The following is a 26,688-nucleotide window of genomic DNA, read 5'->3' as shown; positions in this document are numbered from 1 at the left end:
GTCTTTTTGAGCTTGGCAGGAACAGAAAGCCTCTCCCCTAAAACCTTGAATTTACTGTGGTGTGCACTAAATCATTTGATAGGGAGGAGAGCATTAACTAAATTGCAGTAGTTTTCATTCTGACACAAGGACACATGAGGTATTGGGGTTTTTTTTCCTTTTCCTAACTCAGTTATTTAGACAAATTTTTGTTTGAGTTTGCATTGCAGCTTGGTTTCTAGCCCCTCTCTGATTAGTTACCTTTCTGACTGTTTTATCAATAGCAGCACTGATTCATGTTCCCTTTTACCGTACTCTGGGACCAAAGAAAATATTTTTTGGTGACTTCTGCATACTAAACAGTGTCATTTTTAGTATACTGAAGACTGTATTTCCTTTCACCCTTTGCTGATAAGGATATTATCTCTTTCTCTCTCTTCATGAGTGTTGTAAGAAACCCAAGAAAAACATAGTTTTTTGTTTTCTTGCAGACTTCGAGCTTTTCAAGCCAAGGGACAAATGCTGGGAAAGCACAGAGTGATGGCAGAGAAGGAATGAACCAGAACAAAGTTAAATCAATGGCAACTCAGCTGTTGGCAAAGTTTGAAGAGAGTACTTCAAATACAATTTTGCGGAGACAGGTAGGTCATAGATGAACATAAAAGTAATCTCTGAAATTAAACCACAGTCCCTCCTTGTGAAGGTGATGCAGATTTCCAAGGGAAAAAAGTGGATCTGTTACGTGTTTGAAGTGGGTTGCCTTTTTTAATATTTTATGCAAATGAAAAGTGTTTCTCTTAATACTTGGAGAACAAGTATGACTAATATAGATTGACTAATGCATATTAATGTAATGTATCTGTTATTGAAAAGTGCAGTGAAATTGCTATGTCCAGAAATCTCATGTAAGTCAGCCTGTAGGACTTTTGTGTTGTTTGGAAGTCTAAGCTGGCTGCAAATGATATTGCAGGCGGGTTTTTTTTTCCCTATATCCTATGAATAAAGGACACTACATATCCAGTGGTGTCTTTCTTGGTGGAAAATTTAGGAAGTGTAAGAAGGGAACCTAATTTTTTGCAAGATGTGTCTGGCTGCTGTTTCCATTCCTAAAGTAGGCAAAATGAAAGGTATTTGTGCCTTCCATGGCATTTTCATGGTTTGTTTTTAGTGTGACTAGGGGTGTTTTAAAAATAATCCTGTGCTGCTGAGGTAGGGGTGAGAAGCTCAAAACCACACTTTAGCCAGAAATGGTCTGAATCAGCTGAGTTTGGATCTGTCACCTGAAGGATCTGAAGGAAGGGTGAGCAAGGTGTTGAGATTCTGACAAGGATGGCCTCTTTCTTGATTCTTTGTGCTTGGATCCATTTGCTTATTTAAATATTTAAGTCCTCCAGTAGTGTAGGCTCTAGAGATGTCCAGTGACTTTTTCAATCTTTGAACCACTGTTGTTTGCACTCTACTTGACTACTTGGCAATACCCTGAGCTTTCTGTGTATGTGGCTAGAGATTTGCTTGGCCATGTTGAAGGAAGCCTCAGTGTGTTGCTTTTAATAATGAACTGTCCTAAAGAACACTGAATGTGCTCAATTTTAAGTATATCTTTGATGGTAGAAGAGACTAATAAAATGGGTGGGTGACAAAAATCTGCAAAATGTATTGGTAAACTCTATAGTAATGTGTCTTTTAAAGCAACTTTTATTTCTTTCTGCCTCAAAAGGTCTTTGAATCCTATTTACTGTCTTCCTTTTTTTTCCTCTTCACTCTGTCTTTACAACTTTAAAAATGCTTTACAAGGAGGTAATAGATAGACCAGCCCTGCTTGCTTCTGACCCTCCTGCTAATCCTCGCTTTGCTAAACCTGTGGATCCAAGTCTTCTTCCACCTCAACCAAAAAGGCAGGTAGGAACTCATATGGGTAACACCTGACAAACACACCATTTGTCTTACTGCTGGTAACTCAGTGTTATTGTGTAACTACAGGAGATACAAAACAGTATTTGTCTGTAGTCTGCATAGTTAACAGATATATTTAGCTGAGGACTGTGAAAACCACATTAAAAGTTTAAGGCTATTTTACACCTGCTTGACCAGATGAGAAAACTATTTGAAAGTGTGGAAACCACCCTAAAAACGTAAGTGTTGATTTCTGTGTTACCACATTTAGACTTCAAATTGTATAAATATAATTACATAGCTACATTTAACGTGTGAGAAGACTACAGCAGTACCTGAAAATTTGTTTGTGCATGTACTCAATGCTTTGGGCTGTTGTAATGATAAGGCAAAGTGAGTGTTCCAGCCCGAGGAACCTGGCAAAAATGTCTAAGATGAAAGCTTGAGCCTTGAAAAGCTGATATTGATGGCCAAGTTTTTTATTTCTTTAAGTGGAGTTTGTGATAAGAATTTCTGCTGGAAGCTCTTCTGCAGCATCATATACATGGGGCAAATTTTTGAAGACATAGTCTAAATGTTTCTTTTAGTACTTTCAGTGAAAGCAATCTCATCTCAAATAGAATTGATGCTCACTTTACTTTAAAGTTTTAAATTGAAGTCAACATCCTGTAGTGGCATTTCAAGAGTAGTGAAATGAGATCTGTATTCCATGTGGAAATCCACAGATCAGGAGCTATTTTACATGAAAATTCGAATTCAGAGACCTGTTCTGAACTCCTCAGAAAATGCCTCAAATCTGAAATGCATTATAGCTTGACTTGAGCCAGAGTAGATTTAGAACTATGTCAAGAACTACTGTTGGTATTCTTATAATTTGATTTTAAGCTTGGTCTCAGGCAGATGTAATGCTACAAAAACCAACCCAATACCTTTGCTATAAACTCTAGAAGGAGATGCAGTTTCATGTTGTTCTGCACTGGTATTCTCTGGGGTTATTCACAAAAACTAACACAAACCTGGAGAGGGATAATCTTACATAAGATATGTAGGACTGATTTATTTTGGTGCATGTGCAGAAGCATCAGAGCTGCAGTAGATATGTGCAAAGAGTGACGTGAGAACACTATTTCTAGTTCTGTGCATGACTGTGCTGCGCTTTCGGAAGCATCCTAAAAAGCTGCAAATACTGCATGGTGGTGCAGAAAGCAGATTTTTTTCACTTCAAGTGTTTCCCAGTTTCAGGTGGTAGCTAGGAGTGAACACGAGGTCAGGGAACCCAAACAGTCTTTAAATGGTTCTGAACATATGGCCAGGAGAGCAAAGACTGTACAAAAAACAGATACCCAACCCACTCTGTCAGAAACCTCTGAGAATCTTGCATCTGCCTGTTCTGCTGCATTTGTACTTTCTGGAGTGCTTGAGCGTCTTCAGCACCTGGAGGAAAAAATGAAACAGGTGACAAGCAACTTCTTTTCCTTTCTGTCTCTTAACTGCATTTGATAACCTGTATACTGTGTTTTTGCTGGCTATGCTGGCTTTTTCTCTGTTGACTTTAGCTTATATTAAGGCAATAAGAAGTCTTTCTACAAACTCGCTATATTCTGTTGATATATGTGGCATTAACTGAAATCTCTCTTTCTTTTCTTGGCTTTCCTTCCCTGGCTGTCACTGCAGAAAAGAGCTCAGACTATAGCAAATAGGGAATTCCATAAAAAGAATATTAAAGAGAAAGCAGCACATCTCGCCTCAATGTTTGGATACATGGAGTTTCCAAAGGTGAATATTAAGTTTTGGATGTGAAGAAGTGCTGAGCTAGAACACATGTAAGAATTCATGGATGGAAAAAGTTGCAATGGTTTTGGTTTTAACTTTCCGTTTTGTGTGAATCTGAAAAGTAGTGTGGATTCCACTGAAACTTGTAAAAAAGCGTTGTTTAAACATTATTGCATAATTTAACTGAGGTAAAATACAATCTAAATCATAAAGCCAGTCAGAGTACTTTAGCAGGAGAGAAACGTGTTAAAATAATCTATGTCTTATACTTAAGCACACACTGGTAGCTCAATTTCTAATCAATTGGTGAGCAGTAGTGTTTAATTAGTGCACTCTGGCTTTTCCTGTTTCCTTTTGCTTTCTCCCAGCTCTACCTTGCCTTACATCCCACTGTGAATACTTTGATAAAAAAATTGAGTACAATAATATTGTTTACTGTGAAGGTACCATGATGATTTCCATGGGTCCTCACTGTGCAGAAATAGAAGAACAGAACTATAGTTGTTATCTTTATAGTTTTCTTGATGCATGACTGTGAACTTAACCTTTGCTAATGTCACTGTCTCTTGGATAACTCTCCTGTTTCTGCTTTACACAGAATAAGCTACCTACTAAAGGCTTATCCCATTCTCAGCCCCCAACTCCCTCTTGCCCTCCACCTCATCATTCAGCTGCTGCTGCTGCTTCATCATCTGTCGGTTCAGCTTCCTCTGCTGTTCCTTCTCGACAGGTACTCTATTAACAGATTTTTCCTGTAAAATCCAAACTTGTGCTAAAGCTGCTTGGATGGAAGGTGCTGCCAGCAAATCTGTTCTCTTGGTTGTAGTTCACATTTAAATCGAACTTTACTTCATTTACTGTTGTTAATTCTGCTTCTTTGTAAGAGAAATGTCATCATCAGAAATAGTTCAGGTAAAAGCTGAAGAACAAAGCAAATAGTTAATGTTTTTTGCTCCAATTCTGAAAATTTTGCATTACTGCTTATTTTAAATGATCTGTCGTTGGATAGTACCACAGACCATGCTGGAGAAAGATCTTTGCATGGTAAAGCCAACTGGATGCTGTGGGGTTGGTTAGTTGTTTTTGGGTGGTATTTGTGTTTCTTTTCATAAGAATATCTATCTGGTCTGTAGTGGAGAACCTGCACGGTAATGGTTATTTTAACTAGAGGCCATGTCTTAGGATTGTATGAGCACTTACCAATACAAGCATTTTATTGTTGTTTGTTTAATTATTTGTACTTTGAACTTGCTTCTGCATGTTAATTGCTAAAATACAGTTCTTTGAAACAGCAGAGGAAATGTGCATACTCTGAATGGAAGAGATCCTCAGTTCTTTCTACTTATGCTTGATGTGAATGGGCTGTGGAAGATAACATGACATTGGCTTCTAACAACCTTTGTTTTAGAAGGATTTTAATTGAATGAAGTTTGATCTTTTTCAGCTTTTCAGGGCAGGTAAAGGCCCAGGTTTCCTTTCCTTCAGCCACTTACTATGTAGCAGCAGTTTGGGAGCATTGTAGTATTGAGTAGGGTTGGTGTGGAAATAAAGGTGGAGACATCAAGTTTCCAGAAGTATTGAAGGTGACTGCTGTGACCAGTGCAGGTGCTGCTGGAGCTGGGGCTGCCTGGCACATGACCCAAGTGCTCTTCAGCAAAATTGGGTGCCACCTCCATTTGCTGTGAAGAGGAGCAAAGCTGGCTCCTCTGCCAGCTTTTGCTGCATTTAAGTAGCTGCACTTTTATGAAATAAGCATTCATAAGTATCATGAGTATTGCCCAACTTCAGGTAAGCCACGACTGAAGGTATTTTCCCATCTGGTGGGTATCCAGCAGGATCATTTAGTGGAATTGCTCTAGATCTTTTTTAGGTTATTTTTACACCTTATTGTTGATGTTGGTTGGAAATCAGGCTCACAGCCTCAGCAGTAACTGAGCAGGTAGATACTGAGCTGACTTGCAGTTTGCAAAGGGCACATTCCTCATCTGAGATAGAGCTGTGTTGAAATGACTGCCTGGCTCTCATTCCCCAGGGAAATACAGGCCAGACAGCCCTTCAAGGACACTGCAAGCTCAGCAGGTGACTTACAGCAATAATCTCTAATTCCCTTCAGCTTCAAAATAATTCCTTTGCCTGGATTTACCTCTTACTTTTTATGACCTAAGTGGTATAGCACGTGATGGGTTTTAAGCTAAGTAATGGTTTCCAAAATAGAGGTCTAATGCTTGTTTGATTTGGAGAGCTATTGTGACTCTGCAAAGAGACAAAAACCACCACGAAATAACCCCCCCAAACAACAAATAAACAAAATAAAAACCAACCAACCAAAAATGCAAACAAACCAAACCCAAGCTATCTGAAAAACTTGAAAAGAATATGACAGCTAGGCTCTTAATCACATGGAAACTCTGTGACAATAATTGGGATTTTAAGGTATTTTCTTGGAGAACATTTGGCCTGAACAATCCTTTTTGGATGTTTTAAAAACTGCATTTTGTTTGAAGTGCACTCACAGCCTTTTATGAGTTTGCCATTGTATTTAAATGGTGTAGCAAGAGTTCTTTGTGACTTGATTTCACTTGGGCTGAGTTTACTTCAATTGAAAAATGCTCTCTCTAGAGGTACTGGCAGAATGCAGCACAGCTGAAGCAAGAAAATCATATATATGTTCATCTCATTGGGTATATATTTGGCTGGTTAAGTAGGATTACATTTATTCTTTGGCAGATCTACATGCATAAATATCTTGGTGCCTGCATATACAGCTCCATAGGTTGTACAGACCCACGTCCTCATCTACAGTGTGCATCTCTTATGTGTAAATATGTTGCATTTTGTATGGCATATTGGAGAATTTTAAAATAGCAAGTCTGGTAATGATCAGCTGAACTTTTCCTCCTCCCATTTGAGGCAGATGTGGTAACAGGAAGCTGAACCCCAAATGAACCCCAAGTCAGGATGGATTGCCCTCTAGGTAAACCCCTGTGACTCTTCTTACCAGGTGCCACTGAGTACAAGTGATATTGTTGGTGCTGTCCTTGCCACAGGGGTAACTAAGAGTTTGCAGGGAAGGGGAGATTGCCTGCCCTCTGTGCCCACCTTCAACACAGTAAGGGATGATAAACAGTCACCATGGAAAGAGAGATGTGGGTCAGGCTTTGGGATGGGGATAGGGGACGCTTGAATAAGGAGGAACATGATGCTGGGGAAGACCTGCAGTCTGCAGCAGGACAAGTTTTGGAGCAGGGGGTGCCAATGTGCCACCCTACTGCAGTCTTGACTTCATAACAAGCCATCTGTCCATGCCCTTCCATGGTCACATTGCTTTGTTTGTGTTTTATCTGTAAAGATTGCTCACTTTTCAGAACTTTTGGATTTATGATGCAGTCATTGCATCTGCTGAATTTTCATTGGAACACTATTAGTTATGGTGGCATAGTTATTGAAAACGGTGGCTACGAAATCATACTGTCTCATTACAGAAACCTATTATTAAGTCTAAGGCCTGAAAGGAACACTTGAAAAGGGGGCTATGGGACCATATTGCTTCTTTGAAGACATACAGTCATTACAACTTCTTAAGAATTAACTTCCGTATGCAAGATGCCAGTAATAATCAAAACTACCTTTAATCACCTGTCAAAATTCACATAGCTAGAATTATGAATTAGCATATGTTATATTACAGGCTGGGTCATTCCTGTTCTCTGTTTAAAGTTGGATTGACCTTCAGAAAACTGTTCATCTGAGCTTTGCATGATTGAATGCACACAGTATGATGTAAGAACTATGAAGTTTTTGCAATCAATAGGCTTTGCTCCCTGCAGAGTTTGTACCAACTGCTTCCTTCAAGTGATGTGACTCTAATTATGAGTAGTAAGCAGGGCTTGGGTGTTTCCTACACACAGTAATTTATTACTCAAATGTTGTTTATCTCAGAAGGAAAATGTATGTAGCAGGTTATACAAAAAGTAAATAAATCACCCTCAAAGAAAATAAGACCTGGAAAATCATTAAGGATATGAAAGAACAAAGGGAAAGCATTGCATTCTTTTGGAGGCAGAGAGCATGTTTCCTTTGTTTTATGAAAATACTACTGAGGCTTACTCCTTGGTTGGCTGTGGTGTTCTAAATAATAGCACAGAGAAGTACAGAAGGCAACTTTCTCTTTCCGTGTTAATAACCACCCTGATCAACCTGCTGAAAAGCTTTGGCAATGTGTCATTGACAGGTCAAGAGTTTTAGTAGATCATAAACACTTGGGATTTTTGAGTGTTCTCTGGTTGTGGGCTGAAATTCACTGTGTGAGGTAACTCTTTAAGATTCCTTTTCAGCAAAGGATTTAAAGCTGCTGGTATAAACCTGCCTGGATTGTGAGCAGTAGCCTGTTACATGCAGATAATGGGCCCCAGCATTACAAAATTGTGTGTGTGTGTGTGACTTCACGTACACTAGTAGCCTCAGGGGCAGTAAGGGCATGAGCAAAATACAAACCCCATTATGTGAATCCTGTTTCTAGGGTACCTGAGCACCATCAGGCAGGCAGAGATCTGTGTGGCATTGAGAAAAGCTAAGCAGTGTGAGAGCTGACAGGTTCTCTAAAGGAATGTGTGCAGATTTGGGGTCAGAGCCTCTCCTGCAGCTGGGGTTTATTACACTTACACAATTAAATGGGATGAGGATGTTATTGAAGTCCTTGTCCATAAGCAGAGTGAGGTTCAGAGGACACACAGAAAGGGTTGCTTGGTGGTTGTGCTGTTGGTGTACAAGGGGCAGGAAACATGAGCCTTGCAGGGCAGCACTGGTGGATTCTCATTTTGCCCTGATGTGTCTATTTTGTGACTGAGTGGCATTTGAATGGAACAGAATAGTTCAGTTGGAAGGGACATACAACAAACATCTCTTGCCTGACCAATTCAGGGCTGACCAAAAGTTAAAGCATGGGTTTAAGGGCATTGTCACTAAATTAAATTGAAATCCCATTTGCTTTTACTTGGAATGTGAATTCACATTCATTACAAGGACATTTCCTTTTAATAACATTTTTAAAGTATGTATAAACATGCAATTTTCTTGTTTTGACTACTTTAATGTTGACATAGATGGTTACTATGGGTGGAGAACAGAAATCAGCCAACCTGATGAATTTCAAGGTGTAGTTCAAGCACAAGGATACCTTTCTTGAAATTCAACTGCTTGCACTTCAAGCACAGCCTTGTTATTTAACTGATTGGTCCAGCATTTAACTAGTTCAAGGTAAACGTTCTGCTTTGACTGACTTTGAATGCTTTCTTTTACTTTGGACCATGTAGGTAAGAAGTTGTACGTGGCCTAGAAGTTGCTAAGCATATTCAGAGGTGCAGAATTTGGGAGGAAAATTTTTTCTTCCATGATCTTAAACAATACAAATGAACATAGTTTTCCTGTAGTAGCAGGTAGCATTTCCTGTGTTGGTTTATAATTTGATGTACCACTTAGGACACATTATGGTATGTAATAGCAGTTTACTTTGCAGTTGTTACCCATAAGTTGTGCAGATACTGTATAGTATTTAAAAGTCTTTTTATGTTATACAAAACCAAACAGTACAGAATGTTGTCCCTTAAGTGGCCCTTGTCATCTGAACATACATATTTTTTTATCTGCCTGGATATGAAGTTAATTATGAGAACCCTCTCAAACGATAAGGGGAGCCATAAGAGGTTGGAAATGTTCCCTAAAAAAATTTTTTTATTAGCAAGAATATTTTTATCCATCTTATTTTCTGAAAATACACCCACAAAACATTTTTAAACTTGATAGAAAATACTTCAAAATTGTTTTAAAGTATTGCAAATACCATCACATTTATATTTTTCTCCTATCTTCATGGTAACTTTCTGGTGTTTTAAAACCTTCCCATTAGTAGGACTCGGGGTGGTGGCAGTAGACAAATCATTTCACTGAGAAGAGTGGAACTTACTTAAAATTTGGGCTCTGTGGGAGACAAATGGAGCGTAAGAGATGAGATCATGGATTCTCAAGGGAGAAACAATGACCTGACTTCAGAAGCAGAGCACCAAATCCCTGGCCCTACCAGGATGGCCCTTGCTGCATATTTGGTACCAGAGAGACTGGGATCTTACATTGGCTATAAAGCTAAAATCCGAATCACTACAGAAAGTTCAGTTTAGGATAGAAAATATTTCTGTAAATCTATGAAGTCTTCACAGTCTTGTTTTCCAGAAGCAGGGGACTAGAGTACCTGCCTACCTGCTACCACTCATGCACACACATCTTTCTTCTTTTCCAGTCCCTGGGCATGTGTTTTGGCAGGGCAGCCTGAAATATGCAGTCAGTTGTCTGTTTCCAGTGTGTTTGGAGCCACAGCCTAAGGAAGTGCAATCTCCTTGGAGACCTAGTTGATAAATTTGGTTAAACAGGCTAACATTCATGTAATAGTGTGATGAAGCAGATTAAAGGAGATGTCTTCCTTTCATGAGCATAGTTTCTCCAGTTTTCCCTGGCATTGAGTCACTGGGGAGAGGGTGAATGGTTGCTCTGTGAGCATCAACAAAACATTTCTGTGTGGGAAATTGGCACATATGTTCTCATAGAATGTTCCCTAAAATGCCACGGTTTGTGTACTGTTAATGTGAAGTTTAATTCCACCCCTATTCTGAAATATAACAACAATGTCCCAAGAAGCTGAAGTGAACAATAGGGTTTTTTTTTTTTAATCTGTCAGAATGTCCAGCCCAGATATCCAGGCAGTAGCTCTCAGCTCAGCCTTCCATGGACACAGCAGGAGGCCTTGTGCTGCAGGAGCAGCATTTGCTCCTATCAGCTATTTCTCCATCACCTGGAGGCTGGGAGAAGTCCATGGGCTGCACAGAAGCCTTCTGTGCCACCAGCTGGACCACATTGGTCACGCATGAACATGCTTGTGCTCTGCTAGACTTTCCCTCTGCTCTTTCTCCTACCTTCCTTTATTGATGTTTGCATGTTTTCAAATCATTCTTGTCCTTTTTTTCTTTAAGTTCTTTTTCAAAGATAACTAAAGCTCTTCCTTCTATTCTTCATCTTCTCCCCTTTTCTGGTTAGACGACTGTAGGAAAGGTCTCACGTGCAATTGGAGCTGTGGCTGAAGTTCTTGTAAATCTGTATGTGAATGATCACAGACCCAAGCCACAGCTTGAACTGGTAAGACTGAACCCACAAAGAAACAATAACTTGACTGAAGCGGAGTGTTTCCAGAATGTCATCCACAGGTTGTGGAGCACCTTAAGCATTATGAAAAGTCTTAGTCTAACACCCATTAAGGAACCAAGTGCATGTTGGCAAAATATGCTGATGTGTGAATGTGCTGGAAATGTTTCTCACCGTGTCTTCTATTTATATTTTTAGTACTTGACTGTATGAATTAAAACTTCAGGAGGCTTTTATTAAATGTAATTACTGTAGAATTAGTAACAGAAGACAATTACTAATCAGGGTGGCTTCTAAAGAAAGTTTTGTGCAGTACATGATTATGCAGTTATTTTTAACACACAAATGCTGAATCACCATGCCTCATTTTGAAGAGGGCTGTTTTTCAATGCTGACACTGTTCTGTGTTGAATTCAGAAGCGATCGCCGGACAGAGCTACAGGTTCTTGCCCCACTCCTCACTCTCCATCTGCTGCCTCCACTGCTCAGAGCTGTAAGGTATTGGGAAGCAAAGTGACGTGTTGTGGTGATGAGACTTACTTACCAGTCAGCACTAAACTCAATTGCTTCTGCTTCATAGTGACTATCTATTAACACCATATTTTTAAAAGCACATTTAAGAATCTATTTTTCCCTTTGCATGGTTGCTTGTTTGGAAAGTGCCATTCTCTGAAATGATCCATCACAGCAAAACGGATTGCTAATGGCAGATTTTGGAGTAGGATCCTCAACTTTTAAACACAAGGCAGTGTGACAATGACAATTGTGACTTGCACTTCACATTAAAAGGTTGTTCCAGGGCTGGTTTTTGCTGACAAATTAAAGATGAGTTGTGTGGACTGTGTGCTGCTGTCTGAATGTGCCCGGACTGTGCCAAGCCTGCACCTCCTCCATCCATCCCACATGTGGTATCTCTCCTGTGGCAGCAGCGATGGTGGAAGGGGAGGGAGGTGGTGATGGAATGTGGTAGATGCAGCATGCTCATCTGCACCGACCTGTAACCAACCATAATACGATAATGCAAAATAACATCCTCATACCTGCCTCTATTAAGTAAAGGGAAGCCTTTGGTAGCATCTAATCCATTTATAATATATTTTTCTGTACCTTTTGCATGTATATCCAAGAGAGGATGAGATTTGTGGCAGTTAAAGAATGTTAATTACCAACCTAATTTCAACAAAAACTTTCAAAATAGTTTCAAGTTGTTAATATGGGTCATGTTTTAAAGTCCAATGTGTTAAAAAATGTTCTGTGGTAGGAAACAAATCAATTTTTTAAAACTAACCAAGCCCCAGCTTGGGCTGTAGTCTCAGGAGTAACATGGCTGAGAGGAGATGTCTGCAGAGATGTGAGTGGTAGTTCGGAGAACCAGGGTCGAAGACTGTCAGCTTTTCTTCCTGGACCTTAAAGAACAAGACTACATTCTCCTCTAGAGTGTGTGTGAACTAGTCTTCAGGGCATCTGTTTCCTTGACTCCACCTGTGTGTCAATTGTTTCAGGATGGCCAGGTCTGCCTTCACCTTCTTCTGAGAAGCCCACACTGAGCCAGGGTGGTGCAGGGTGACAAGTGAGCATCTGGGGATGATGCTGCTCTTGTTTGTACCTGAGTAATCACAAAACGCTGGTGAAGTCCCAGAGGGAAACTGGATGCAAGTCCAGCACAAAAGTCACCCCTTAAAGTCCTTGTGATGCCTGATTTATTAGTTACTGCATAAACCTACACAATTGCAGCAAATGAGTAGTAAAAAAAGCTGACCAACGCTTGTAATTGTGTGTGGAGGGTGCTGGGTAACACTTCAAGCAGCGAACTCAGCTGCCCCCTTAATAAGAATTTATATTTGGGTGTAGTGCCACAGCTTTATGTGCTTTTCTGTTTTTATCTTTTGACAGGGTTCTCTGCGAAAAGAATTTCCTCAGTCTATTGGGGGGAGTGACATTTGTTATTTCTGCAAAAAACGGGTCTATGTTATGGAGCGGCTGAGTGCAGAAGGCCACTTCTTTCACAGGGAGTGCTTCAAGTGTGAAATATGTTCTACAACGCTCCGTTTAGGAATTTATGCCTTTGATGTTGAAGAAGGTAATGTAGGAGCTATTTAAGAATATTTTGAAATGTCGGAGTACTGATGCTTTTAATGGAACTCGGGAAAAAGATCTGGCCCAGTAAGTCGGTCAGGAGGAGGTCTGCCAAGTATGTTCAGTTTGTGTCCATACTGATCTTTGAGTTTAGGTCCTTGTACTTGCAGTCCTAGTCTTTCAAAAGAATTGAGTTATGACGGACCTGAACTTTAAATGAAGAAATTCTCAGTGGAAAATGAGTTAGTGACCAAAATGCACTTTGTCCAATAACAGGTCAGGGTGGGTGGGGAAAGGGTGATTTTTCTCCAACAATACAGAGTTATTCTTATCTCTCATTTATAACTGGCCATTAAATAATGTGATCTATAAGGATAAGCCATAATAGTGGCAGATTTACATGGATGGAGGGACTATAGGTTATTTCTTTTAAGATGTTATGGCTCAGGAGTTGAAAGCAGTAGGACTGGCCAAGCACAGTGTAATTTATTCCAGGCTGCTATAGAACAGGAGGTTCAGTTCTTGGACATTCAGTCCCACCTAGAGCCTGGAGTTCAGAGATAGGGAGTTTTTATTTCGTTTTTCAGTTTAGAGAGGAATTATCAAACTGAATTGAAAATCACTTGCCACTTCCAAATGATTTGAGTAGATCTCAGTATTAACACGATCTCCTTCTGCAAGAGGGTTAAAGACTCAAGGTCAAAGGTGGTTCTTTTTCTATCCAGAGTATCTGCAAAGACTTTTTTTACCTGATTATTTGATTTCTGGTTTTGCTTGATACCTTGTGTTGGTTTGTGACTTTGTATTTATGGGATCTTGGTTTTTTTGTGATTTAGTAATCTTATACCTGAGTGGTAGATAAATGACCTTGTGTTATTGAACTAATGTGCAAATTTGTGTTCAAGTTTCCCATTCCTTTTGCTGCCCAACCATTCATTATTTTTTTATAGATGCAACAGTGAGTTTTCGGTCTATATACATATAGACAACGTCATAAAATTTATTTTTCCCTCTTATAGGTAAATTTTACTGTAAACCTCATTTTACACACTGCAAAATCAGTACGAAACACAGAAAGAGAAGAGCAACATTACCAATCCCAGGAAAGGTGGGTATTGATTCTATTGGTCATGCAGGAAATGTTGAGGCAGTTTTATCTGGAGCAGGGTTCAATACCTGTGTGTGGGGGAGATGTTTTCTACCTAATGTGCAGAAGTAGTAAAATCGGTGCTAAAATATAAACCTCCTGGTTCTGTGAGTTTGGCATATTTATAATCTGCTTCTTAATGGAATTTAGCTTTTCCTGTGCAAAGCAAAGTTAAGAGCAATTGGACATGGAAATATACATAAAGACTTGAAGACATTAGCAGAAGTTCGACTTACTTTAGAAACATATTTAACTCTTTTTTTTTTTTTTTAATCCTTTATGTAAGGAGGCAGCAGAAGCATGGAAGAAAATGGAACCCAAACCCCCAGAGACCACCACAGAAAGCACTTTGTCTGCTGCTAGCAGTCCAGAGGACAGGTCCCCAGGTATCCTGACTTCCTTCTTTAGGGGCGCGCTAAGCTGGCCCCTGCGGGTGACAAGGGATCTGCTTGACATTCCCAGACGCCTGTCTAACTGGATGCATGGTTTTCTGCACGCTACCAATCTTCATTTCAGGGACAATGCATATAACTATACCTACTTGTACGAACTCTTGAGCCTTGGTGTGCCACTCCTCTGTGCTCTTCTAGAGGTACTTACTCACATGTACCGGGAAGCAGAGCTATCACTTGAAAATGTGCTTGAATGGGTGAAGAGATTCTATAGGGTTTGAATTCTTCTACGTGTCTTGCTCAGTTGTGCCTTTCAGATTTTCAAAATTAACAGCCTGTTTTCTTGAGGGGGATTTTTTTGGTTCTGGAGTTTTGTTTTGGTGTTGTGTTTTTTTTTTTTACTTTTCATGCAATTTAACGCATGACTTCAGTGAACGGTGGATTCCTTGCGATATAAACGAGGTACACAATCAAAATTTTCAACGTAAAATGTACTGTATGTTAGAGCATGAAGGACAGTGTCCAGACACATTTCCAGAAAATGGAGACAGATGAAGGATATTTTGTAGATTTTTTTCCCCCCCGCCCTGTTTTATTCTGTGATCAGACCGTTGGGGAAGATGGTACATTTTGAAACCATTTTTCTCCCTGCCTACCAACCCCCCTGCTTCCTTTTTTCTTTTTTTTAGTTAGACCAAGAAAGAACATGTGTTCTTTCAGATGTTTGGGGAATATTTCTGACAAGTGACTGGGTTTTGAAACCTGAATATGGCGCGTAGCTTTTCGTTTTTCTTGCTTTCACCTTTGCTCTGGGTAATGAGGTTTATAACTTGCATGAATATGTTTTGAAAAAAATCATGTACATAATTCACATTGCTCCTAGTCATGCCTTTTATGTTGCTTACATGTGATAGATACCCTTTGTTGATAGTGGGTATTATCTGTTCTACTAATTTATTTAAAGTCTTTAAATAAATTTGAAGAGCAAATGTTGGGTGAGTGAAGGCTTGATTGAAATTTTTAAGTTGGAGGAACTGGTAGTGTAATTAGACCTGACTTATTCCTCAGACCAAGGCTTCCTCATTAGGTGGCTGATATGAGGAATATGAATTTATGGAGCCCTCATCTGTAACTGAAATATCTGCTGTTGTGCCTCTGGGTAGGCACTGCTCCCAGTGTCTGTTGGAATTTCTTAAAAACACAAGTTTAGAACAAACAACAAAAGCCTATAAATGTATTCTAAGATTACATCTTAGCTGGGTGTTTAATTCATTTCAATGTGTACAACCAATGGCAACCACTAAGTAAATTTCTTTCAGATGTCTCTGAATGAGGTCTACCTTAGACAGAAGGTGTCTGGACAGGTTAAATAATCTATTTAACAGCAAGGACATACTGGCATACCAATTCTGATTATTTTCATCCTAGTTAGCCAGTGAGGTAAGCATATTCCCTGCCTCTCAAATACTTACATGTTAAAATTCAGGAGTTGACCAAGAAATAGGTAAATACATAAACATGGCAATAGGTGTAGCCTAAAATTAAAAGCATCTGTAGTATTTATTTGTAGCCAAAAGAATGTGGCATAAACAATAGGAAATACTGTCACATTCAGTTAGTACTGAAGCTGAGGATGACCTTCCAGTGGTCTTAAATGACTGTGTTTCTCATGGGCTGGCAGTTTTGATTTTTTTAATTTTTTTTTTAATATAATGAGTGGGCAAAGATGATTTGAATTGTTTTGCCTCTTAGATATTAAAAGGAAATGTGTCTTTTGTTTAAAATAAATTACAAACTGGATTTTTCTTCTAGATAGTTTGACTTTCTTTAAACTATGAGGATAAAGACTTTCACATTTTAGAGTGGTTGTGTATTATTGGAAAAAAATTAAGTATATGCATAGAACTTGAAAAAGTGCTTGAAGAAAATTGTTTAGATGTATGGTAGCATTCCTTTGAAATAAATTGCCATGAATGCTCAAACATGTATTCAGCCAAACTTTGCTAGAACATTGACTGGACACAGCAATAATTATAGCAGCATGGTGGGCATCTGTATATATGTAAAGAAATCTATCTGTACCTTTTTTTATTGCATTTTAAAAACCCCTACTTTGAAACACTGTTATTTTTGTTTGCTAATGGTAGTAACTGTTTCACCTTAAAAAGGAGAAAATCTGCAGTGCAATTTGTCATGTTACTCCTGCGACACAGCGAACTGCTGAGTGGTAAAGTTTGAAAATTTGGGTTGCCATCAATTTTGATTTCAGTTTGTCAACAGCAGGAACACTTTTTCCTGAAGTTTCCTCCTGCTGTTTACCACAGGAAGTTTTCTGCTTTTTCAGCAGAGTGAGCATAATGGTAAACTTACAGAAAATGGTGATGTACTAAGAAACTTGGAAATCTCTGGCCAATAAACTTAAAGCAAATGAATCTTACTAGTAGACAGTTTAAAAATCAGATTTGAAAAAAAAAAAAAATTCTGCTGGTTTTGTATAGATTTATATAATGGGAAATAAAATCCCTACATTTCCACAATAGAATTCAGGAACTTGCATAATGCAAATGTTTTCCTGAGGAATCTTAATTACACTGCATATTCCACTGGGATTTTGCAGGTGATTCTATCGGAAGGGTTATTTTATTGGTATCAGTCTAATTGGTAGATTTTTTTCTCTTCTTCATCTTAATATTCTGCTAGTAATATTCATACCTATTTGTCCTCATTCATAATTTAATGAAAAAAGGGCAGTTTCATTTTGGCCACTTCTTCTTTGCACCTATGTAATCTTCCTGATGCTTTCCTCTATAACCAAGTTAAGTTCTGTGTTTTCTTCCCTACTCTCTTCTCTGTCAATGTCCCTCATTGCTTTTAGTCCGATTCAACATTCCGGTGCTGCACCCGCTCACTGGCTGAAGCCTTTCTGCTCCCAGGTGATTTTTTTTTTTCCCTGCTTGCCAGTTCCAAAATTGTGTGACTAACACCGTCGTTTGACAGCATTTTGTGGGTTTTTTTAAAAACTTTTGGAGCAAACTGTGTGTGTCTGGTATATTAATGGAGCTTTGGCATGATCATTTAACCTGTTGCTGAATTCATGGTTCTAGAAAAGGTAGTGTCTGCCCTCTTTGTAGGGAATGTTTTTTCTCTCTGTGTCTGTGCATGTATGCTTCCCTATGCCTTTAAGGTAAGTTAGGCAAGTAAATAGCTTCTTGAAAGAACTAGTTAAAGCCTTATTTTTTTCAAAGAATTGAAGGAAAGATTTAAAATAAGGTCAGGATGGGATTACCCAGCTGATTCTCCCGGTTGGCATGAGCTCAGATGTGCAATGAGCAAGCAAGGATCTGAGCACTGTGATGCTGTCTGAGCACTTCTCTGCTTTCATACTGGAAAAGCATGGTGTAAAAAGATTCTGTAGAAAAAGGAGCCAAAGCAATGCAAATTCCAGTCTTCCACCCGAAGTGACATTGTAGACAGGCGTAATAGCAGTAAATGTGCATGCAGTTCTCAGGCTGAAATATCACCATGCCAAGTTTATATAACCAAAGTGTTTTTTGGTTTGAGTTGTTTTATTAACTGATTAACTGGGCCCCCTTTTGGCACTCTGAATGGATTTGTCTTCCTGCACGAGACATTGCCACTACTCCCCATGATGAACTTACGCGATTATTTTTATGTAATGAAATACATAAGTTTCAGTTTGTGTAATCACAAGTTGACAATCTTGAAGGGGAAATGAATCCAAACAAGGACCAAGGGCTCAGTCTGACCAGCAAGTGCACAGGGTCTGGCTGATGTGGTTGTAACTCAGCTATTCCTGCTGAGGATCCCTTTCAAAGGGAAGGGCCTTCAAGAACTCATCTTAGGAGTAATTTTCAGGAGGGGCTGAACATCCTCTGCCATTCTCCCCACTTCACATGCTTTAGCCAGGAATGTGGAAGGGCCACAGGGTCGGAGCCCTGTGCTCCTTATCTTACTGACCTGTACGTTTGTGTGACTCACCTGATAGTATTTATTTGTGTGGGTATCCTAAAATGACTTGATGGCTCTGACAGTCCCCATGCTGTGCCCATGCAGAAACCTCTCTGTATTTTAAGGGTCACTTCCTGCACAGGTGGCAGGGATGTGACTTCCTACGTATTTCAGGGCTACAGCGTGTTGTTACAAAGCTCAGCATGCTTTAATATGAAGGTTGTGACATAAAGGTCTGCCATTTCAAACCACTTCCTATTGCTGTGTTTTTTACTCTCTGTTACAGAGTCTTCCTCGCTGTTCCTGCCCAGTGAGGATTCTGTCCTTCTCCTCCTAAACCTTCTGTCTTTATTTTACTTTATAATCTTAACTGAATATTTTTATTAAATAGTTTTTAACTCTGTATTTAAATTTTCACATGGAAACTCTGTATTTTGCACACGGTGAAAATTGTTTTAGCTTTATTTATGATATCTGCTGTAAACAAAAATAAATGTAGTTCTTTATAAGTCTCCTTGTTTCATCTCTTCCTTATATAAAAATTTCCTGGGTACAGACTTGATAGTGACTTCACGCTGGTTTTGCAAACTCCTCTTCTGGTGGATGCTGTGGTGTTACCCTTCTTGTGGCCTGAGCCACAGACCAGAGAGTTTCACTGTGGTGGTGTAATTGCATTTGTGTCCCTTTTGAAAGGGATATACGTCAAGGTCCTTGACAAGTTATCCCATCGCTGCAGATCCGAGGTGCCTGGTGTTGGGATTTATCCTTCCTGGCAACGATAAGCTGGTGTTGGTGAGCATGGGGGTTGCTTGTATTGCATACACAAATGGCACTTGTCCTCTTCTCTTTGACTTCTGTTACCTTTCCTCATGTTATTATGTTACATATTAACATATGTCATAAAGGCAGTAAGTTAATGTGTTTGGGATTTCATATTGTGTTCAGGAAAAGCAGGTTATAACTGTGGATAAAGCTTTATCTTTGCTACTCACTCTGGAGTGCTATTTGCAAGTTCCTGGTATCTCCTGGACCCCTGGAAGCTGCAGCTCCTGGTGACCTATTACCTGTTAACAGTGACTTTGTTTTATTTATTTATTTATTTGTCCTTCCTTTACTCTGGCATGGATTTTCTCTATTTTAATTTTTGTATTTAAAGCTGCTGATGTGATTGTATTTAAACAGCGGGTTCTCCAAAATAGCTTTCCTAAGTCTTCCTCCCCTTGGTTTTCTTTCTGTTGCTTACTCTGCAATTCTTAAGCTATAATCTCTTCCTTCGTATTTCAAGGAAAAAAACAAATCCCAGAGAGAATAGTCTCAATAATTTAATGGAAGAATTGTGATTTTTTTTTTTAATGCATTCAAACTGAGCCTCATTGGGGTTGTTTGAATGACAGAAATGAATTTTTTTAAGTTGTTGCTAAAGACAACATTGCCAAAGAACAACAAATGTTATTCTCAATTAGCTATTCCATTTTCCCTGCCAAAGGAAAAGCCACCATGCACAGTAGAAAGTTTGCATAATGAAAACATGGGGCAACAAATACCATTGAAGACAATACTTGGCACTTCCTTAATTGCAATGGGCAAAGCAATTCGGGTAAAACTCAGTTTTGCTCTTTGCACAATTGACAGTTTCAGAGCAGGCTCAGAGGCAGTGGCAGAGGAACATCAGAAGAGGTTTTTGTCTGCAGAAGGTGATGATTTGTTTGGCACTGAAGCTTTCAGAGGCTTCAGATGTTCATGCTGTTCTCATAAAGTTTCACTTATTCCTGCTAAAATACCAGTACAATGACTTGGAATTGGGTAATGTTAGAGTCCAGATTTGTTTCTTATGGTGATACAGAAAGCCAAGAAAGTCAAATCACTAGATAAAATCCTATTGGTAGAGGTATATACCTTGCAGTGTACTGGAACACTCATGGACAAGGCAAGACACAGTGTATGGAAAAGAAAGAAAACAAACAAAATGAGCAACATGAGGGAAGCAAATTTGTGTTAGTCCCCTGACTCTCAGTCAAAATTATTACACAAAAAAAAATGTCACCTGTTTTAATACCAGTAATGGTTCTGAGAGGAGAGACTAATGGATTAAGTTCTGTGTGAATTTAACAAGTATGGTTTGGGGCTCCTGTCCTTGTTTGGCTGTATGAGCAGAGCTCCCTGTGAGCAGGAGACTTCAGTTCTCCTGCTGCTTTTCTCTGGAGCTCTCTCCAAAAGCCGGGGTGCTCTCAGTATTCAGCAAGCATGTACTGTTAGAAGTGCAACCCAAAGTCATAATACTTTGTCCCTGGGCATAGCTGGAATTATTTGAAAGGCAGACAAGCTGCTACTCCAGTCTTGAGCTGTCCTAGAACTGGGTGTCTTCCAAAACCTCTGATTTTAGAGCAGATGATACTAATGCCTCTTTACATAGTTAATGCTTTCTAAGACCTGATGTTATGGATGCCATTGCAGCATGAGAAGGATAAAGGTGGCATTTGCTGTGTCAGGCAGGCTCAGGAGCTGCTCTGTCTTTCCTCTTCTTTATACTGGTTCAAATGGGGTCTGAACTGGTCTGTTGCCACGAGGGCCATTTGGATTGAAAATATGTACAGAGATGTGCGTATTTTCTTTATTACATTTCTTTTTCTGAAAAGCCAGCCTAACCTTTCATTCTCAAAGCCAGGCAGCATCAGCTGCCTAGATGCCTGTTAATGAAAATCAAACATGTCAGGATTCAGTAAAGGTAACCTGCCTTTACTATAATTATGCTAATGCTTTGTAATGAAAAAGATCTTGTAGGTTTTAAATGTACTTGATTTGAAAAGAAGAGTACAGACACAACTTCTTAAAATTGCTGAAATTCAAACACCAGCCTTTCATTAACTCTACCAAGAAGAGTTCTGTTCCTCTTAGTTTCTTCTAAATTACTACAGCTGTAAAATGCCAGTGAAAGTTGCTTCTGTTTGTCTTCCAACCTCAAGCAAGGACTATGGTCTGCATTTTTCCACAACATTATGGCAATTAGTTACTATAATGAGCTTTAATTCACTTCTGGCTCACTCATTCCTCACGTTCCAATCAAAACAAGGAGTTTTGAAATGCACTGAATTCTGCATTAATACTTATGTTTTTGAAGACATGACATGTTTGCAGATGACTTGGTTTTTTTGCATGAAAGATCATGTCACTGGAGATCAGAAGACATTATGTATTAATGCTTGATCCAAGTATACATATTAATCATGTAAATATTTCCCCAAGTCTCTTTCCTTTTCTCCATGAACTGTGTTCCCATAAAAAGAAGGGAGGCTTTGACCTCGTCTCCTCAGGTGGTGGGCTCCAAACTTGTTTGAAATGGATGGAATTTCTGAAATGTTTTTTTGAAATGTGAAATTATGAAGAAATTTGCATGTTGCTATAGTATTGAATTTGCTCTTTCAGCATTTATTCTGCAGGTATTCATTCATTTATTCACATTTTTGGTCCTTTGAGTTTGTGTCCAAAAATATTATTTTGACAGACACTGATCATTCTGGAAGCTGAAACTGTTGTTGCTGCACTCCAAATTCACAATTAATACATGCCTTAATATACCAGACTAACACAGATTGCTCTGATAAAATACATGTTTACTCTTTATGGTGTGTTGTCACAGCAGGTTTTGTTTGAGAATCAATTTTTCCTGGAGATATATATTCAAGTATATCTAGTAGGATTCCACTGAGTTGCTTTTTTTCCTATCTCTCTATTAATTTTTGCTTAGTTTGTATTGGCATGTTAATGTGCACTGTCCCCATGGATGCATTCAGAAGTCGGGGGGGGCTCGATCTTGCTCTGACAGCTTCAAATTCCCTGGTTATTTTTCATGCCTGAATTCAGAAATGTCTGTTTATCGTGGGGATAGGAGGAATGGTCCGTGGAGGAGCCCATCACAGGGCCATGGATGGAGAAAGGGGCAGCAGGAACGCATTTGTAGGCACTGGAGTTGGAAACCAGGCAGGTGGTCTGGTCCTGCTGCCACGGGGAGCTCCGTGGCACCCCATGGATAATGGGAGTGTCAGTCACCTTTGCTCTTTGCCATTTGTCAGCCACGATAAAGTGAAAATTACTTGCGTTATAAATACGAAACAAGCATGTGGAAAAAGCAGGAGAAATATGGCAAGAACTGAAATCTGTGAAATGTCAGCCATCATACCTTTTACAGGAATCCTTTTTTAAGGACTTTTTTCAAAAACCTGCCTGGTAGTATCTCAGGTGTGATGAAAAGTCCAAGTTTGGACAGGACATCAGTTTGGGAATGCTACTGGAAGCTTTATAGCTTCCTGAGGCAGATCTGTGAAATAGCTCAATGGGATGGCTTCAGTTTCAAACTCTGACACAGGCAGTGCTGCCTTATATATTTTGAGCTCAGGTTACAGGACGCAGCTAAAACTTCAACAGGTTTGAGCTTGGGTTTCACTTCAGTGTGGGCTGGTGATCACTGTATTGCAGCAACACCAAGGTCTAACCAAGCTGGGGGGATTTCCCCATCCCCTGTCCCAGTCCCATATGGGCTGTGCTTCCCTGGTGAGTTCTTTCTGCCCTGGATCTCACCCCTGAGCTCACTGGGTTTGTTTCAGCTGTGCTTGCACAGCAGTGGTGTTAAGACACCTTCCTTCTCTCCCCACAGCTTTCTTAAAGCACTGCTGTATTGTAAGCTAGACTCAGATTATTTTTTTGGTTTATGGCACAGAAAGAAGTCAGGCAGTAAAGCGTGCTGGGTGTGCTACAAATCAATTTGTGGTGTGCTGACTGAATTTCTTAATGTCAGTTTTTGATGCCAACTGGTGCTTGCTTTCACCATCAGAGCTGCCCACGTTTGTGAGTAATTCCACTTTAGAACTGCTCACTCCTGTTGTTGTCTTAGTCAGCAGCTCCATACAAGGCCAGGCAGAGTCCACTTATCCTGTGAAAGAGTTATGAGGTGACAGAGTTTAATGGCAGGCCAAGAGCCTTGGGATTGCCAGCCGGGAAAGCAGGATGCGAGTTAGGCTGGAGTCTTTACAGGGGGCACTGTGTTCTATTGGACCAGCTGCACAGCGGGGAAAGTGAACCCCGTGCCAGCCCAGCACCCACATCCCGCTAACCAGAGCAGCACTCTGGATTTCAGTGGTGTTTTTCACCTAAGGACCAGAAAGCCCTTTGCCAGTCCTGAGTGGTTGGGGCAGTTTGGGGTAAGTACTGTTCCTGCTTTCACAGCTGTCAGGGAGTCACAAGAATGGGGGTGTGCCAGAGGTGCCAAAATATCACATCCTGACTGGAGATTCGGACACCTAATTCTAGTAGGTTTTGTTCTTCCTGCCTACTCCCCAAACAAGGCCCACATCCAATCATTTCTTCTCTGCCTTTCCATAGTTGCAGAGCGGGTGCAGAGCTTGGGGCAGGGCAGTTGTGGCAGTTCTGTCACTGCCAGAAGCAAGTATGAATAGTTTCTTATCTCCTCTGAGGACCCAGCTGGGAGGGTCTCCACCTGGTCAGCCACCAGACCTTGTGTATGGTGTGGGCAGATCAGGATGCTCTTGGAGGTGTTTTCTGGACCAACCTCTCTGCAAATACTTTATTCCTGACCACCCTGAGTGTGTTGTGGCCCAAAGCAGAAAGGTTGATACAATTTTAAAATTTGTTGTTTCCTGGCTGTTTCTGTTTTTCATCTGCCTTCAGGGATGTTCTCTGGGTTTGTATTAGTTTTTAAACTCCAGTTAACTCAGTGTGGTTCAGTCCCACTTTTTTCTTGTGTGGTGCTCCCGTTTGGTCTGACTCACTTTAGCCAAGAAATCCCACAGGAGCTCTTACTGTACCCTGCTTAAAAATTAATTCCCTTCAGATGTCTTAAAACCAGCTAAAGGGGAGGAGGGAGGAGAAACAGGGATGCTTCTGGCTGCTCATTGCACCGCCGCACTGATTTGATGGGGAAGCGGCTGCAGCAGGTTTGGTTGGAGATTTTGCAGTGGAGTATCTTTGACCATTTTTGTCCATGCAAGCCAGAGGCACGTGGAGAGCAACCACTCCTGAGCAAAGCTGATCAAACACAGCTGCCCTGAGTCAGCTGGTGTCCGAGCTGCTTGGCCCAGCACTCCCCGTGGGGAGGAGGATGTTTTTTGGCAGAGTTTGGGCTTTGTGCCATTGTGGGCAGCACGTGCTTTGCCTGAGGTGGGGGGAAAATGGCTGACCCGGTCCAGCTGCCCCAGCAGGTGCTTGGCTCTGCCCAAATTTGGCTGGTTCCCAAGCCCTTGTCATCTCCTTGCCAGGTCACAGTAGTGTGATTTGCCTGATGCGGGTTTGGCAGATGACTCAGGAGAAGCAGCAGCCCATACAGAGAGAGTCAGGCTGCCTTGACAAGCAGGACTCACCAGGATGAATAACATCTCCTCCTCCTGTCTGTGTGTTGGCCCTGGGGGGGGCTCTCAGATGCTGGAGCAATCAATGCCTTACAAATGGTAATCATAGAAGGTGTCGAGAGCCGTCTGTGAAGCCCCAGGTGGGTGGACACTGAGCCCCTTTGGAAAGGGCCTCTCCTTTGCCAATTGTGCAGTGGCACGCTGCTCTGGGGAGGGAAGGAGGACTGTGCCAGGGACTCTCGTGGGACCATGGTGTTTTCATCAGCTAAGCAAAACCCATTGTTATTGCACCTGCAAGCGTGGCATAACATAGAGATAGGTGTCAGTGCTTCTCTCTGCCACGCTGAATTAGCACGGTGTGTGTGAGACACCAGTGTGTAACTCAGCACCTTTCCCTCATTAAATTGGTCTGGTGTGTTGGCAGAGTCTCTGGGACCAGGACAAGGGATGCAATGATGCATTTGTCTGTTTTGCATTAGCAGAGGGAGCTTGCCTGCTGGTAGATGGCGTTTAGCTGTTTGTTAGTTTGGAGGGGCAGTAAACAGCTCTGAGGTTTGAGCTTTCAAAAACCTGCGCTGGAGATATTTAGCAGAGCAGTCTAGCAGAGCTGGCATGGCCCAGCCATGCTGGGCAGTGCACGGTGGTGCCAAGATCGTGAGACATCAGTCCTGGATTTGTGTCTGTGCAGCTCAATGCCCCCTGAAAAACCCTCCCTCAGTCCAGACAGGGACTGGCAGTGACACCCTGTGATGTATGAAGGGTTCATGACACAGCAAGGGGTTTCTCCAGCTGTGCTGGAGCTGCTTGGCTTGAGCCAAAACAGCACAGGTGCCTGGGAGCCATGGAGGAGACCTGCCCCATATTCCATGGGTATAAACTGCCTTAAGCTCACTCCAGGAGTGAGTAATTGCTTGCAAAAGTAAGTGCAAGCTTTCAGGGCTGTAAGAATATTCACATAGCTCATGTCTTTATTATGCCACACATTACAGACAGGAAAGACCACTCCACTGCTGTGCTGGACTGTCAGCTTTGCCCTTGTACACGAGGAAAGCGAACCAAGGTATTAGCAAAACCTCTTGAGATCCCCAAGTCCCTGATCCCACGTGCCCAGAGACTTCTCCATTCTCGTTTCTGGGCTTTGGGATGAGTTTGGCTCTCCCCACTGTGGGGACACAAGGTCTCACTGCCATATTCCTTGGTACAGAGCCTTTGCAGAAGAGTGGTGCTGCATGAAGGCCCTGTTAGATGCTGAAATGCATCCAGACCACTGAGGATTGCTGGTATATGAGAAGTTATTTAAAAAAATATTAAAAAGGCAAAAATGCTTTTTAGGTTAAGGTGGATCATCACTGGGTGTTCCAGTGCAAGCATGTGAATTTTACAAGCCTGTCATTGAGAGAATCAGGGTTGCAATGACCTTTTGATGAGCGGAAGAGCTGTACTGAATTTTAGTTAGTATGATGCTGCCTCAAAGCTGTGAGCTTCCTGAAGGGCTCAACCAGGGAGAGCATCTCCAGAGAGATGAAGGGAAAGGTCTTTTTAAAGCTCTTGCAGGAGGGGTGCTGCTGGGGGCCTCCAAATACCACCACTATGTTCCTGATTGGAAGCTGCTGCTTTGCCAAGCCGTAAACAAGCTACCCTTTGTTTCTCAGATTTGATAATCAGCTTTGAACAGGTCCCTGCCAGGGTAGCAGTGCTGCCTGACTCCTGCTCTGCAGCTGTGCTATGGGAGCATCTTCCTGCAGCCCGTCATCCCCTAGAGAGGGTGAAGGATTTTGAAGGGGGGGGGCTCCGTGTGCAGGCTGGCAGTGCAGCACACAGCCTTGCTGTGTCATCCCAAATGCTTGGGTTGCTTTGTTGCCTTCTCTGCTCCTTGATACAAACATCCCTGAGTGATCCAGTCCACTCAGCC

The 26,688-nt window shown here is 41.0% G+C and overlaps 1 protein-coding gene across 2 annotated transcripts in view; it reads left to right on the top strand.

Moving 5' to 3' along the window:
- MICAL2 (microtubule associated monooxygenase, calponin and LIM domain containing 2) overlaps window positions 1-26,688 on the top strand; it is a 147,734-nt gene that overhangs the window by 81,109 nt on the left and 39,937 nt on the right. Inside the window, exons 18-29 of one of the 2 annotated variants that reach the window (XM_027699736.1) lie at window positions 471-620; window positions 1,774-1,878; window positions 3,109-3,327; window positions 3,547-3,648; window positions 4,244-4,375; window positions 10,729-10,827; window positions 11,251-11,331; window positions 12,727-12,913; window positions 13,929-14,017; window positions 14,343-14,442; window positions 17,324-17,381; window positions 18,704-18,926. In XM_027699736.1, the coding sequence (XP_027555537.1) occupies window positions 471-620; window positions 1,774-1,878; window positions 3,109-3,327; window positions 3,547-3,648; window positions 4,244-4,375; window positions 10,729-10,827; window positions 11,251-11,331; window positions 12,727-12,913; window positions 13,929-14,017; window positions 14,343-14,442; window positions 17,324-17,364 (1,305 nt within the window). In that variant the 3' untranslated portion in view covers window positions 17,365-17,381; window positions 18,704-18,926. Of the gene's footprint in view, window positions 1-470; window positions 621-1,773; window positions 1,879-3,108; window positions 3,328-3,546; window positions 3,649-4,243; window positions 4,376-10,728; window positions 10,828-11,250; window positions 11,332-12,726; window positions 12,914-13,928; window positions 14,018-14,342; window positions 14,443-17,323; window positions 17,382-18,703; window positions 18,927-26,688 lie in introns of those variants that run through there. The other variant, XM_027699727.1, reaches the window with a different exon arrangement.

This window comes from Neopelma chrysocephalum, unplaced genomic scaffold, assembly GCF_003984885.1.
Source record: "Neopelma chrysocephalum unplaced genomic scaffold, ASM398488v2 Primary Assembly neopelma1_24, whole genome shotgun sequence".
Lineage (NCBI taxonomy): Eukaryota > Metazoa > Chordata > Aves > Passeriformes > Pipridae > Neopelma > Neopelma chrysocephalum.
Note: the sequence above shows the minus strand (reverse complement) of the source record. Positions and strands in the feature narration are given on the sequence as shown.